Below are 13,467 nucleotides of genomic sequence, written 5' to 3' on the forward strand. Positions count from 1 at the left end.
AAGCTAGTGTTTGAGACAAACACGTTGGACTTTAACCTGGTCAGACTTCTTATTGAATGTGTTGCAGCAGGCTGGAGAGCCCCCGGATTTTACCGCAGGTGTGCCGGCGGCTGCGGGATTGTAGGGAGAGCCAGGCAGCGATCGGCAGATTCGACACGGGGCGGGTGTTTGTTTTCAGTTGAGAGAGGTGGCGGAGAGGGGGTGTGTGAGCGGGAGGAGGAAGGGGAGAGGATGTGTGTGTGGGGGGTATTTTTTCCAGCCCGGGTAAGGAGGGGGGGGAGAACCCCGCGGGGTGAATGTGCGGCCCGGAGCTGAGCGCTGAGCGCTGCGCGGGCGGCCGCCGCCATTTTGTGCGGCGGGAGGCGGGAGGCCGGGCCTTGGGGGGCGCTCCGCACTCACCACACCGGCAGCCATGGCCCAGCCTCGGGCCTACCCCTTCCCCAGTCACCGCAAGAAGCAGAAGGCGGAGGAGAAGAAGAAGGTGGTGGAGCTGCTGGTGTTCGGCTACGCCTGCAAACTCTTCCGGGAGGATGACAAGGCCCAGTTCCACGAGCAAGGCAAGCACCTCATCCCCTGGATGGGAGACCCGGCCCTCCTCATCGATAGGTCGGTTTACCCACTCACACACTCTGTATCTCCCCCTCCCCACCCCTCTAACTCTCTCTCTCTCTCTCTCTCTCCTCAACACACTGCAGGCTCTCTCTCCAGCTCTCTTTTGGAACAGTAGAAGCTTTAATGTCAGCAAAATGTCAGCTTTCCCAAACAAACATTGCATTTCTGTTATTCCGTAGGGGAGGGAGATTCTCTTCCTCGGCCCTTTAGATCATTTAGGCCCAGGTTTGATTCTGGCCTTAGGTGACCGTTTGTGCGGAGTGTGCTCGCCCTCCCCGGGTCCGTGCGGAGTGCGCACGCTCTCCCCGGCTCTGCGGAGTGCGCACACACTCCCCGGGTCCGTGCGGAGTGTGCACGATCCCCCGGGTCTGTGCGGAGTGTGCACACTCTCCCTGCGTCTGTACAGAGTGCACACGCTCTCCCCGGGTCTGGACGGAGCTCGCACGCTCTACCCAGGTCCGTGCGGCGCTTGCACGCCCTCGCCGGGTCCGTGCAGAGCGTGCACACTCTCCCCAGGTCCGTGCGGAGTGCGCACGCTCTCCCCGGGTCTGTGCGGAGTGCGCACGCTCTCCCCGGGTCTGTGCGGAGTGCGCACGCTCTCCCCGGGTCTGTGAGGAGTGCGCACGCTCTCCCCGGGTCTGTGCGGAGTGCGCACGCTCTCCCCGGGTCTGTGCGGAGTGCGCACACTCCCCGGGTCCGTGCGGAGTGCGCACGATCCCCCGGCTCTGTGCGGAGTGTGCATGCCCTCCCCGGGTCTGTGCGGAGTGTGCATGCCCTCCCCGGGTCTGTGCGGAGTGTGCACGCCCTCCCTGGGTCTGTGTGGAGTGTGCACGCCCTCCCTGGGTCTGTGCGGAGTGTGCACACCCTCCCTGGGTCCGTGCGGAGCGTGCACACTCTCTCTGGGTCTGGACGGAGCTCGCACGCTCTCCACAGGTCCGTGCGGAGCTCGCACGCCCTCCCCGGGTCCGTGCGGCGCTCGCACGCTCTTCTCGGGTCTGCGGAGCTTGCACGCTCTTCCCGGGTCCGTGCGGAGCTCACACACTCTCCCCTGGTCCGTGCAGTGCACGCGCGCCTCCCTGGGTCTGTTCGTCGCTCGCACGCTCTTCCTGGGTCCGTGCGGAGTGCGCACGCTCTCCCCGGGACCATGCGGAGCATGCACCCTCTCCCCAGGTTAGTTAGGAGAGGCATGCTCTCCACGGGTCCATGTGGAGTTCACACGCTCTCCCCGTGTCTGCGTGCGTTTCCAACGGTTGCTCCGGTTTCCTCCCTCAGCCCAAAGATGTGCAGGTTAGATGGATCGTTTGCGCTAAATTTGCTTCTTGGTGGTCCAGGAATGTGTACCACTTATGAATGCTGTACTGTAGCAGATGCCACCTTTCAGTTGAGATGTTAGACCAGAGGCCCCTTGTCTGTCACTCTCTGCTGTGTGGATGTAAAGGATCCCGCAGCTGCCATTTCAAAGGGTAGTCCCGCCAGGTGCCCTGGCCCACATTTATCCCTCAAAACGAGTTTGGCAGGAAAGCAGATTATTTGGTTTCGTTTGTGGAATCTTGCTGTGCGCAAATTGACTGCTGTGTTTCCTAAATTACAACAGTGATTACCCTTCAAAGTGATTCATTGGACAGAGAATGATTTAGGACATCTTATATTAGTGAAAGGTGACTTATTCCTTATGCAAGTATTTACTTTTTAAAATACATGCAATCGCTGGCATTTGGAGGACCATTATCTGTTAAATGTAAATGGCATGCAGTCTCTTATTTATCTCCCTAACCTTTCTCTGCTCTCTTTATGTACAATTATTTATATAAATGGACTAGTTGGGCTAAATGGCCGGTTTCTGTGCTGTATATCCAATGAAATTTCTATGTATGTTTATATAATTTATATCTATATATATATATACATCTATATATATATACACATATATAAATGTCTCTCTCTATCACGTAATCCAGAACTTCTCTCCCCAGTGAATTTGCCAGGTAATAAAATGACTAGGAAAAAAAATCAGTCCTGGTCATGATTTTGCCTCCAAGGGACGGGCCTCCAGTTGACGAAGAGCTCTCACTCTCCTCCACCTCCTCCTCCAGGAAAACGCAGAGCATGGTGAAACAAGGACATTTACGGCCCTTTTGGTTCTTGCTGATAGGTATTTATGTCCTCGGGGTTTGTGCGCCTGTTAAAACTGCTTTTTGCAGATGAAATGTTGTCAAGCAGGAGTGTCTTTGACAGATAGCAGTGCGAGTGAATGACTGGAACATGCACGGTAAGATTCTTTTTTAAAAGTGTCAGTACTTGGCAAACCGGGTGTTTGTTTTCCGTTTTGTTAACTGTTCAATATTGTGGTGAGAAACAGGGTTAACTTTTTTCAGTGCACTTTTTACCAGCTTGTAGAGGCAGTTAAATGTTTAACTTTAAATATACAATATATTAAGCTATTTCATTTTCATATTTTTATGTCATTTGTAATGTTACTGTTGCTTGCTTCTTTAAATATCACTTTCAGGTTACCTAAAGTGGTAAGTATGTGATCTGACCAGTGGTGTGTTTTTTACGTTTGTATTGACCAGTGTCTTCACCTTACAGGTATGATTGTCGGGGTCACTTACATGACCTCTCAGAATGTGATGCTGAGTACACTTGGAACAGAGATTATCATTTATCGGAAGAAGAGGCGAGGATTGACGCTCTTTGCGATGAAGAGAGGTATTTAGCCTTGCATACGGACTTGCTTGAGGAGGAGGCGAGGCAAGGTACATTTTGCGAAACGACTTTACTTTTCAACCAAATTCTTGTGAATTTCTGCAAATATTTACAACCTCCTGTAATTTGACCATGTACTCATTTTTTTTGATATTCCTTATTTGACAGTATCCTGGGGATTGGAAAAGGAGTCCTTCCTTGTCAAAAAGGATCTCAGGAGTAGTTAAATTAGCCTGCAAAAGAGAATTGTTCGCAACTTAGGGCAGAATGGAAACTAAGAGTTCTGTTTTGTCTTTCTCTTCAATGGGAAAGCTGATTATGTGTTATGAGGCGATTTCATAGTTTTCTTTAACATTAATGACAATTGTATTTAAAATCATCAATGATTCGCTCTGTACTGTTGCTATTAAATGTCAAATTTTAACTCTAGCTTTATGTACATGTCGGATTTTAAAGTTATTTGCTTCCTTACGTGAATGTATTTTTCCTCCACAAACCTCTGCCCTTAAAGTGGAAGAATATAGACGTCTGAATGAGGCTTTAGCCGAGGATGGCATCTATAGTGCTGTTGGATTTGCTTATAAAAGTGATTATTATGATCCATCACAACCAACAGAAGAGGAAGAACTTGCCAAAACGGATGGTAAATATGGAATTTTAATTTCAGTTTTGTCAGGATACGACATCTTTTCTTGACACCATTCAACAATTGGCCCTAAAACATTTCTAATCTGCAGTTGGTTTTGAAAAGCGTTTTGCTCTTCAGTTCACATATAAGTATAGACCCGAAGTTTAGCTTTTGACACTTATTTAAAACAAATATATAAAACTAACAGTAAACTTGACAAACTTATTGTGAATATCTTGGTTCATCAATAGCTGCAAACAAACACTAGTGTAACTGAGTCTTGAGTGTTGGCTCTTCCTATGCTGCACCAAAGCTTTGTGGTTTTTCTAAATGAACTACTTCCTGAGAATTCCTACCAAAACTATTGTATTTTCACATTCCTGGTAAGCAGAATGACTCTTTGCTGGTTTAGCAAATGAGTTGAAGCTTGACTAGTAAAGGTAGAGGAATTTAGGTGTCCCATGATAATGATGGAAACAGTTTTCGATGTAGAAAATAGAGAGCAAAAATTAAAATTGTAGAGACCAGATCATGGAAAATAGCAAAAATGGCAAAAGAGGTCACAGAAGTATCTCTACATCCAGTGTATCTGAGATTAGTAAACTGCAGACCAAAATCGCCACAAAGAATCGGGTAGGACACGGAGGCTGTGTGTTCTCCCCGTGTTGGCGTGGGTTTCCTCCGGGCACTCCGGTTTCCCCCCACACGTCCCGAAAGACGTGCTTGTTAGGTGAATTGGACATTCTGAATTCTCCCTTGGTATAACCGAACAGGTGCCGGACTCTGGTGACTAGGGGCATTTCACAGTAACCTCATTGCAGTGTTAATTGTGACACCAATAAAGATTATTATACATGGTTGCGTTAACTGAGATACGGCTCAACAAGACGAGGTGCACGTTCTTAATGTTCCTAGCTACAAGGTATTCAGAGGAGAGAAAAGTTGAAGGTGTGTGGTATTATTAAGGATGACATTAGTTCGACATTGAAAGGATACAACTCAATCTACATTGCTGGGAGTTTCTCTCTAATAGAACTCCAAACAGTGAGAAGGAAATGGTTGAGAGAATTTGTCAGCCAGTTGCAGTGACATGTAGCAAAATGAGGGTAATAATATTTGAAGACTTTAATTCAGTTTAATATAGACTGGGAGAAAAAATAATGCTAAGAGTTGGGGAGGAGAGGAATTTTTGTACAGGGGAACTTTCTCAATCAGTATGTTTCCAACAAGTAAAGGTGCAGTATTTGAGTAGGGTAAGCGAAGTGTGTTAAATTGGAGATTATCCAGCTAACAATTACCTCAACTAAAGTAACTTTCGGCTTGAGACCAGAAGATATGAAGGTAAAAATGTTTAGTTGGGGAGATAATTTCAGTGATTTTGGATAGATTTGGTGGGGGGGGGGGTGTTTGCAGGGTAAAGCTGTAAAGAAGCACTGGAAAACATTCAGGGCGGCAGATTATGCTCAGATACTAACTCAGGATATTTCTTCAAAGGGAAAAAGTACAGCATCCAGTACTAATGGACCCTGGATGGCAAAGAAAGTAGAAGTTAAAATTAAAAAGAGGCATACGATAAATGTCAGCAGCAAATCCAGCTAATAACCAAGAAGATTATGGAAAATACAGGAGGGAATTGAAAACATTAAAATGGGAGGCAAACAAACGTTGATAGAAAAGATTGACAGGTATCATTACATTGAACTCTAAAACGTTTTATAAATCCATTAATTGTTAGCTAGGGAAAAGGTTAGGACTATTAAAGACCAAAGGGAAAATCCTCACTTAGACAGGAGAAATTGCAAAAGTATTAAATGAGTACTTTACATCTGACTTCACAAAATAATTCTATAAAAGTTACACTAAACAAGGCGAGGGAATCATGGACAAGACAATAGATTGAGAAAATACGCTAGTCATTTGGTATTGTACTCTAGGTTGCTGAAAGAAGCAAAGACAAAAGTAACAGAGGCATTTGGGGTAGCATGGTGGCATAGTGGTTAGCACTGCTGCCTCAGCGCCAGGGACCAGGGTTCGATTCCAACCTCGGGTGACTGTCTGTGTGGAGTCTGCACGTTCTCCCCGTGTCTGCGTGGGTTTCCTCCCACAGTCCAAAGATGTGCAGGTTAGGTGGATTGGCCATATTAAATTGGCCCTTTGTGTCCACTAGGTTGTGTATAGCAGAGGGGTGGCAACCGGAGCAGCAGGCCAGCAAGTGTAGAAACTGGGAAAGAGCTTTAGACTAAGACAAATATAGCAAAGAGGGAGAGCAGCAGAGGGAAGTCGCTGATCTTTGGTCTGGAGTGCGTTTGCTTCAATGCAAGAAGTATAATGGATAAGACGGATGAACTTAAGCTTGATTAATGTGGGGAATTATGATATTGTTGCTATTACAGAAACATAGTTAAAGGAGGGACAGGACTGGCAGCTTAACGTTCCCGGATATCTATGTTTTAGACGAGATAGATGGGCTAGCAGAAAGGCTCGGGGAGTTGCATTACTGGTTAGGGAACATATCACAGTGAGAATATCTTGTATCTTGGAGGGACCCTGCAGTGAGGCATTATGGGTAGACCTCACTAATAGGAAGGGTGTAATCACAATGTTGGGGTTGTACTATAGGCCAGGATACAGAGGAACAGATATGTAGTGAGATTCTGGGAAGATGTGAAAACAGCAGGGTTGTTGTGGTGGGTGATTTTAGTTTCCCCGTTAGTGGCAGAGGTTCGGATGGAGAGCAGTTTGTTAGGTGTGTCCAAGAGGGTTTTTGGAAACAGTATGTTGATAGTCCAACCAGGGAAGGGGCCTTACTGGACCAAGTATTGTGAAATGAGCCTGGTCAGGTGACCAAAGTTTCATTAGGGGAACATTTTGGGAATAGTGATCATAATCCTGTAAGTATTTGAATACTCGTGACTAAGGATACGAGTGGTCCTCGAGTGAGGGTGCTAAATTGGGGGAAAGCTCACTACAGCAGAATTCGGCAAGAGCTGGAGAATGTGGATTGGGAGCGGTTGTTTGAGGGTGAATCCACATTTGAGTGTGAATCCCACATGTGGGAGTCTTTTAAAGACTAATTGATCAGTGCTGGACAGACATGTCCCTGTGAAAATGAAGGCTAGAAATGGCAGGATTAGGGAACCATGGATGACGGGAAATGTGAGACTAGTCAGAAAGGAAGCATACATAAGGTCTAGGCAACAAAAACAGACAAGCTTTTGAAGAATATAGGGAAAGTAGAAACAAACTCAATGGTGAGCTGGGAGAGCTAAAAGACCATGAAATGCCATTGGCTTGCAGCCATGATGTGGAGATGCTGGCGTTGGACTGGGGTGAGCACAGTAAGAAGTCTTACAACACCAGGTTAAAGTCCAACAGGTTGGATTGGATTGGATTTGTTTATTGTCACATGTACCGAGGTACAGTGAAAAGTATTTTTCTGCAAGCAGCTCAACAGATCATTCAGTACATGGGAAGAAAAGGGAATTAAACAGAATTCAAGAAAATACATGAGAATACATAATAGGGCAACACAATATATACACTGTAACTACATAAGCATTGGCATCGGATGAAGCATACATGGGTGTAGTGTTAATGAGGTCAGTCCATAAGAGGGTCATTTAGGAGTCTGGTGACAGTGGGGAAGAAGCTGTTTTTGAGTCTGTTCGTGCGTGTTCTCAGACTTCTGAATCTCCTGCCCGATGGAAGAAGTTGGAAAAGTGAGTAAGCCGGGTGGGAGGGATCCTTGATTATGCTGCCTGCTTTCCCCCAGCAGCGAGAGGTGTAGATGGAATCAATGGATGGGAGGCAGGTTTGTGTGATGGACTGGGCGGTATTCACGACTCTCTGAAGCTCCTTGCGGTCCTGGGCCGAGCAGTTGCCATACCAGGCTGTGATGCAGCCCAATAGGATGCTCTCTATAGTGCATCTGTAAAAGTTGGTAAGGGTTAATGTGGACATGCCGAATTTCCTTAGTTTCCTGAGGAAGTAGAGGCGCTGTTGTGCTTTCTTGGTGATAGCGTCGACGCGAGTGGACCAGGATAGATTTTTGGTGATGTGTACCCCATGGAATTTGAAACTGCTCACCATCTCTACCTCGGCTCCGTTGATGCTGACAGGGGTGTGTACAGTACTTTGCTTCCTGAAGTCGATGACCAGCTCTTTAGTTTTGCTGGCATTGAGGGAGCGATTGTTGTTGTTACACCACTCCGCTAGGTTCTCTATCTCCCTCCTGTATTTGGACTCGTCGTTATTCGAGATCCGGCCCACTATGGTCGTATCGTCAGCAAACTTGTAGATGGAGTTGGAACCAAGTTTTGCCATGCAGTCGTGTGTGTACAGGGAGTAGAGTAGGGGGCTAAGTACGCAGCCTTGCGGGGCACCGGTATTGAGGACTATTGTGGAGGAGGTGTTGGTGTTCATTCTTACTGACTGTGGTCTGTTGGTCAGAAAGTCAAGGATCCAGTTGCAGAGTGGAGAGCCAAGTCCTAGGTTTTGGAGCTTTGATATGAGCTTGGCTGGGATTATGGTGTTGAAGGCGGAGCTGTAGTCAATAAATAGGAGTCTGATGTAGGAGTCCTTGTTTTCGAGATGCTCTAGGGATGAGTGGAGGGCCAGGGAAATGGCGTCTGATGTGGACCGGTTGCGACGGTATGCGAATTGAAGTGGGTCAAGGCGTTCCGGGAGTATGGAGGTGATGCGCTTCATGATCAGCCTCTCGAAGCACTTCATTACAACTGACGTCAGGGCCACCGGGCGGTAGTCATTGAGGCATGTTGCCTGGTTCTTCTTTGGTACCGGTATGATGGTGGTCTTCTTGAAGCAGGTGGGGACCTCGGAGTGGAGTCGGGATAGGTTAAAGATGTCTGTGAATACCTCTGCCAGCTGGTATGCGCAGGCTCTGAGTGCACGACCAGGGATCCCGTCCGGGCCCATCGCCTTCCGTGGGTTCACTTTCAGGAAGGCCGATCTGACTTCGGAAACTGTGATGGTGGGTATGGGTGAATTATGGATTGCTGGGGCACTCGATAGCGGATTGTTGGTTACCTGCTCAAACCGAGCATAGAATGCATTAAGTTCATCGGGGAGGGGTGCGCTGCTGCCAGAGATACTGCTCGGCTTCGCTTTGTAACCCGTGATGTTGTTTAGTCCTTGCCACAACCGCCGAGAGTCTGTCTGTGACTCTAGCTTAGTTTGATATTCTCTCTTGGCATCTCGGATGGCTTTGCGGAGGTCGTACCTGGATTTCTTTTATAGGACAGGGTCGTCTGCCTTGAACGCCTCAGATCTGTCCTTCAGTAGGGAGTCAATCTTGCGGTTGAGCCATGGTTTCCGGTTGGGGAACGTACGTACGGCTTTCTTTGGCACGCAGTCGTCCACACATTTGCTGATGAAGTTTGTGACGGTGGTGACATACGCATTTAAGTTAGTCGCTGAGTTCTTAAATATGGACCAGTCCACTGTCTCCAAGCAGTCACGCAAGAGCTCTTCTGTCTCCTCGGACCAGCACTGCACAACCTTCTTAGCTGGATTCTCCCGCTTGAGTTTCTGCTTGTAAGCCGGGAGAAGGAGCACAGTCTTATGGTCTGATTTCCCAAAGTGCGGTCGGGGGATGGAACGGTAGGCGCCCTTGATTTTTGAGTAGCAGTGGTCAAGAGTGTTGTCGCCCCTGGTGGGACAGGAGATGTGCTGGTGGAATTTTGGCAGTACACTCTTGAGGTTGGCTGTGTTGAAGTCTCCGGCCACAATGAACAAGGCCTCCGGGTGTTCTGTTTCATAGTTGTTTATGACTGTGTACAGTTCATCCAGCGCCTTCCTCACTTCTGCCGGGGGTGGGATGTAGACCGCTGTGATAATGGCTGAAGTGAACTCACGTGGAAGATAGTATGGGCGGCACTTTACGGTCAAGTATTCCAGGTATTGGGAGCAGTAGGTCGCCAGGGTCACCACATCCAAGCACCAGGAGGAGTTGATGAGGAGGCAAACCCCTCCACCCTTCGCTTTGCCTGAAGATGCCGTGCGGTCCGCCCGGTGAATAGAGAAGCCTTCAGGTTGCATGGCAGAGTCCGGTGAGGCGGGGGTGAGCCATGTCTCTGTAAAACAGAGCACACAGCAGTCTCTTACTTCCCTCTGAGAGGTAAGTCTGGCGTTAAGTTCATCCAGCTTGTTTTCAATCGCTTGGACGTTTGCCAGGAGTATGCTGGGGAGAGGGGTCTTGAAACCGCGTTCCTTCAGTCTAACCTGCAGACCGCTGCGTTTCCCTCGCTTTCTCGGTCGGCGGCTGCTGCTGGATGATCCTGGGATCCGATGGGAGACGTCCGCCCTTGTGGAAGGTAGGTGGTTGCGTCTGGCAGGGTCCAGGGCGCTGGCGGGGTCCAGGGCGCTAGCGAGGTCCAGGGCGCTGTTTACATTTCCGAGGTCGCGTCTGGCAGGGCCCCGGGCGCTGGTTGAGGTAGTGGGGTTGCTGGGGGGGTGAGTTTGCGATCCGGATGGGTCCCGGCATTCTGCGGGCGCGGGAATACCTTGCAGCGTGTTCGGGTCCTCGCGCGCGGTCTCCGTTGTTTTTGGGGTCCTGGGTTGTGGGCAGGGGCTTCCTGGGCGAGATTGGGCTAGGTCCCATGGTCTGTTCCCTCCCTGGGCGCTCCTGGGGTCGGATCTTGAAGTCGGCACGGTGGGGCCTCCATGTGGATTTTTCTTTCTTCCATCACCAGGTCGGTCGGGTTGCTGGGCGGGCCTCTCCGGGTCGGGTCGCTGGGCGGGTCTCTCGGGGTCGCGTTGAGCCGTATCTTGCCATCGGGGGTCGGGTCGGGAGCTCCGGGGACAAGGCCGGGCGATCCGGGGGCTGGCGTCGGTTGCTAGGCCAGGTTTGGAGCTCCGAGGCCCGGGTCGGCTCCAAATCGAGGTCGGGGCTTCACTTCCGGTTTGGGCTCGATCATCTTCCAGGTCACGGAGGTCGGGTCGGGTCAAAAGGTCTCCAAGGGACTCGGAGGATCTTCAAGCCTGCAAGAGAAGATAAAAGAGAGAGGTTAGTAATAATGTTAGCTTTAGAATTAATTTTTAAAAGGTTAGAACGAGTATAAATAAAGTTAAACGTGGATCTGTTGGGGAGAGCCTGCAGAGCGTCGCCTCGCTCCGGCACCATCCTCTTTTTGATCACCTGAGGAAGGAGCAATGCTCCGAAAGCTCGTGTTTGAAACAAACCTGTTGGACTTTAACCTGGTGTTGTAAGACTTCTTATTGGCAAGCAGGGTCAAGGAAAATCCCTAGGCCTTTTATACATATATAAGGAGCAAGAGTGTAGCTAGTGAAAGAGTAGGCCCACTCGAGGACAAAGGAGAGAAGTTATGCGTGGAGTCAGAGGAAGTGGGTGAGATCCTTAATGACTACTTTGCATCGGTATTCACCAAGGAGAAAGGCATGATGGATATTGAAGTTAAGGATGGGTGTGTGAATACTCTTGGACATGTCAGCATAATGAAGGAGGAAGTATTGGATACCTTAAAATGCGTAACGGTAGACCAGTCCCTTGGGCTGGATGGGATATAAATCCCAGGTTACTGAGAGGCAAGAGAGGAAATAGCTGGGACCTTAACAGATATCTTTGCATCATCTTTGACCACAGGCGAAGTTCCAGAAGATTAGAGAATAGCCAATGTGGTCCCTTTGTTTAAGAAGGGAAGCCGGGATAATCCAGGTAATTATAGACTGGTGAGCCTGACGTCAGTGGTGGGGAAGCTGTTGGAGAAGATATCGAGGGGCAGGATTTATTCACATTTGGAAGAAAATGGACTTGTTAGTGATAGACAACGTGGTTTTGTGCAGGGAAGATCATTTTTTTCCCAACTTGATAAAGTGTTTTGAGGAGGTGACAAAATTAATTGATGAGGGAAAGGCTATGGATGTTGTCTACATGGACTTTAGTAAGGCGTTTGACAAGGTCCCTCATCGCAGATTGATACAAAATGTAGAGTTGCATGGGATTTGGGGTGTGCTCGCTAGATGTATAAAGAACGGTTTGGCAAGAGGAGACCGGGAGTAACAGTGGAAGGGAGTTTTTCAGAATGGAGATCTGTAACTCGTGTTGAATAAATTGGTGATGGGACCACTGCTGGTAATATATATAAACGGTCTGGAGGAAAATGTGGATGGTCTGATTAGCAAGTTTGCAGATGACACGAAGAAAGGTGGAGTTGCAGATTGTGAATGGGACTGTCGGAGAATACAGCAGAAGCAGAATATAGATAGATTGGAGAGTTGGGCAGAGAAATAGCAGATGGAGTTCAATCCGAACAAATGCCAGGTGATGCATTTTGGAAGATCAAATTCAGGTGTGAATTATACAGTAAATGGCTGAACCCTTAGGAGCATTGACATGCAGAAGGATCTGGGCGTTCAGGCTATGAGGAGAGGTTGAATAAACTAGGATTGTTTTCATTGGAAAGATAGAGGGTGAGTGGAGACCTGATTGAGGTCTACAAAATTGAGAGGTATAGACAGGGTGGATAGTCAAGGCTTTTTCCCAGGGTGGAAGGCTCAATTACAAGGGAGCACAGGTTCAAGGTGAGGGGAGAAAGGTCAGGGGAGAGGTGCGGGGAAGTTTTTCACGCAGAGGGCGGTGGGTGCCTGGAACGCGTTGCCGGTGGAGGCAGACACGATAGCAAGGTTTAAGATATATTTTGATAGACACATGAACGGGCGAGGAATAGAGGGATACAGATAGTTTGGGCAATAAGTAGTATCGTAGAATCATAGAATGTACAGTGCAAAAGGAAGCCATTTGGCCCAACGAGTCTGCACCAGCCCTTGGAAAGAGCACCCTACTTAAGACCCTGCCTCTGCCATAACCCAGTAACCTCACCTAACTATTTGGACATTTAAGGGGCAATTTAGCATGGTCAATCCACCTAACTTGCACATGTTTAGACTGTGGGAGGAAACCGGAGCACCCAGAGGAAACCCACACGGACACAGTAAAACTAAATAAGAAATCTGGATCGGTGCAGGCTTGGTGGGCTGAAGGTCTGTTCCTGTGCTGTGTTGTTCTTTGTTAGGTGGGGTTATGGGGATAGGGCGAGGGAAAGGGCCTCCATCGGGTGGTCTTTCAGAGGATTGGTGTAGACCTGAAGGGCCGATTGGCCTCGTTCTGCATTGTAGGGATTCTATGATTCGTTATGGCCTTCAATCCGCACTAGATTTAATAGTCTGGAGGGTTGCTAATGTGTATTACTGATTTAAGAAAGGAGATACAAGGAAACCATGGGTCAGTCAGCCGCATGTTGGTGGGGAAGTTTGGAAAACCATTACTGGGGACAAAAACTCTCATTTAGAAATTCTTGGATTAATCAAGGGGAAGAAGGATGAATTTGTTTAAAAAGAAATTGTGCCTGATTAGCTTAATTTGATTTGAGGAAACAGAGAAGGTTGATCAAGGTAGGGCAGTAGATGTGTTTATGCCTTTCTGAAGACATTCAATAAAGTGCCACACAAGAGACCTCATCACAGCAACTTTATTGCAATGTAAT

At 48.2% G+C, this 13,467-nt stretch overlaps 1 protein-coding gene across 3 annotated transcripts in view; it reads left to right on the plus strand.

The window, feature by feature from the left end:
• The first annotated feature begins 339 nt into the window (after nt 1–339).
• LOC119969233 (splicing factor SWAP) overlaps nt 340–13,467 on the plus strand; it is a 152,004-nt gene continuing 138,876 nt past the window's right edge. For all 3 annotated transcript variants that reach the window (XM_038802691.1, XM_038802600.1, XM_038802783.1), the window contains exons 1-3: nt 340–606; nt 3,202–3,368; nt 3,830–3,961. In XM_038802691.1, the coding sequence (XP_038658619.1) occupies nt 413–606; nt 3,202–3,368; nt 3,830–3,961 (493 nt within the window). In that variant the 5' untranslated portion in view covers nt 340–412. The remainder of the gene's footprint in view (nt 607–3,201; nt 3,369–3,829; nt 3,962–13,467) is intronic.

Source organism: Scyliorhinus canicula, chromosome 1 (genome assembly GCF_902713615.1).
Source record: "Scyliorhinus canicula chromosome 1, sScyCan1.1, whole genome shotgun sequence".
NCBI lineage: Eukaryota > Metazoa > Chordata > Chondrichthyes > Carcharhiniformes > Scyliorhinidae > Scyliorhinus > Scyliorhinus canicula.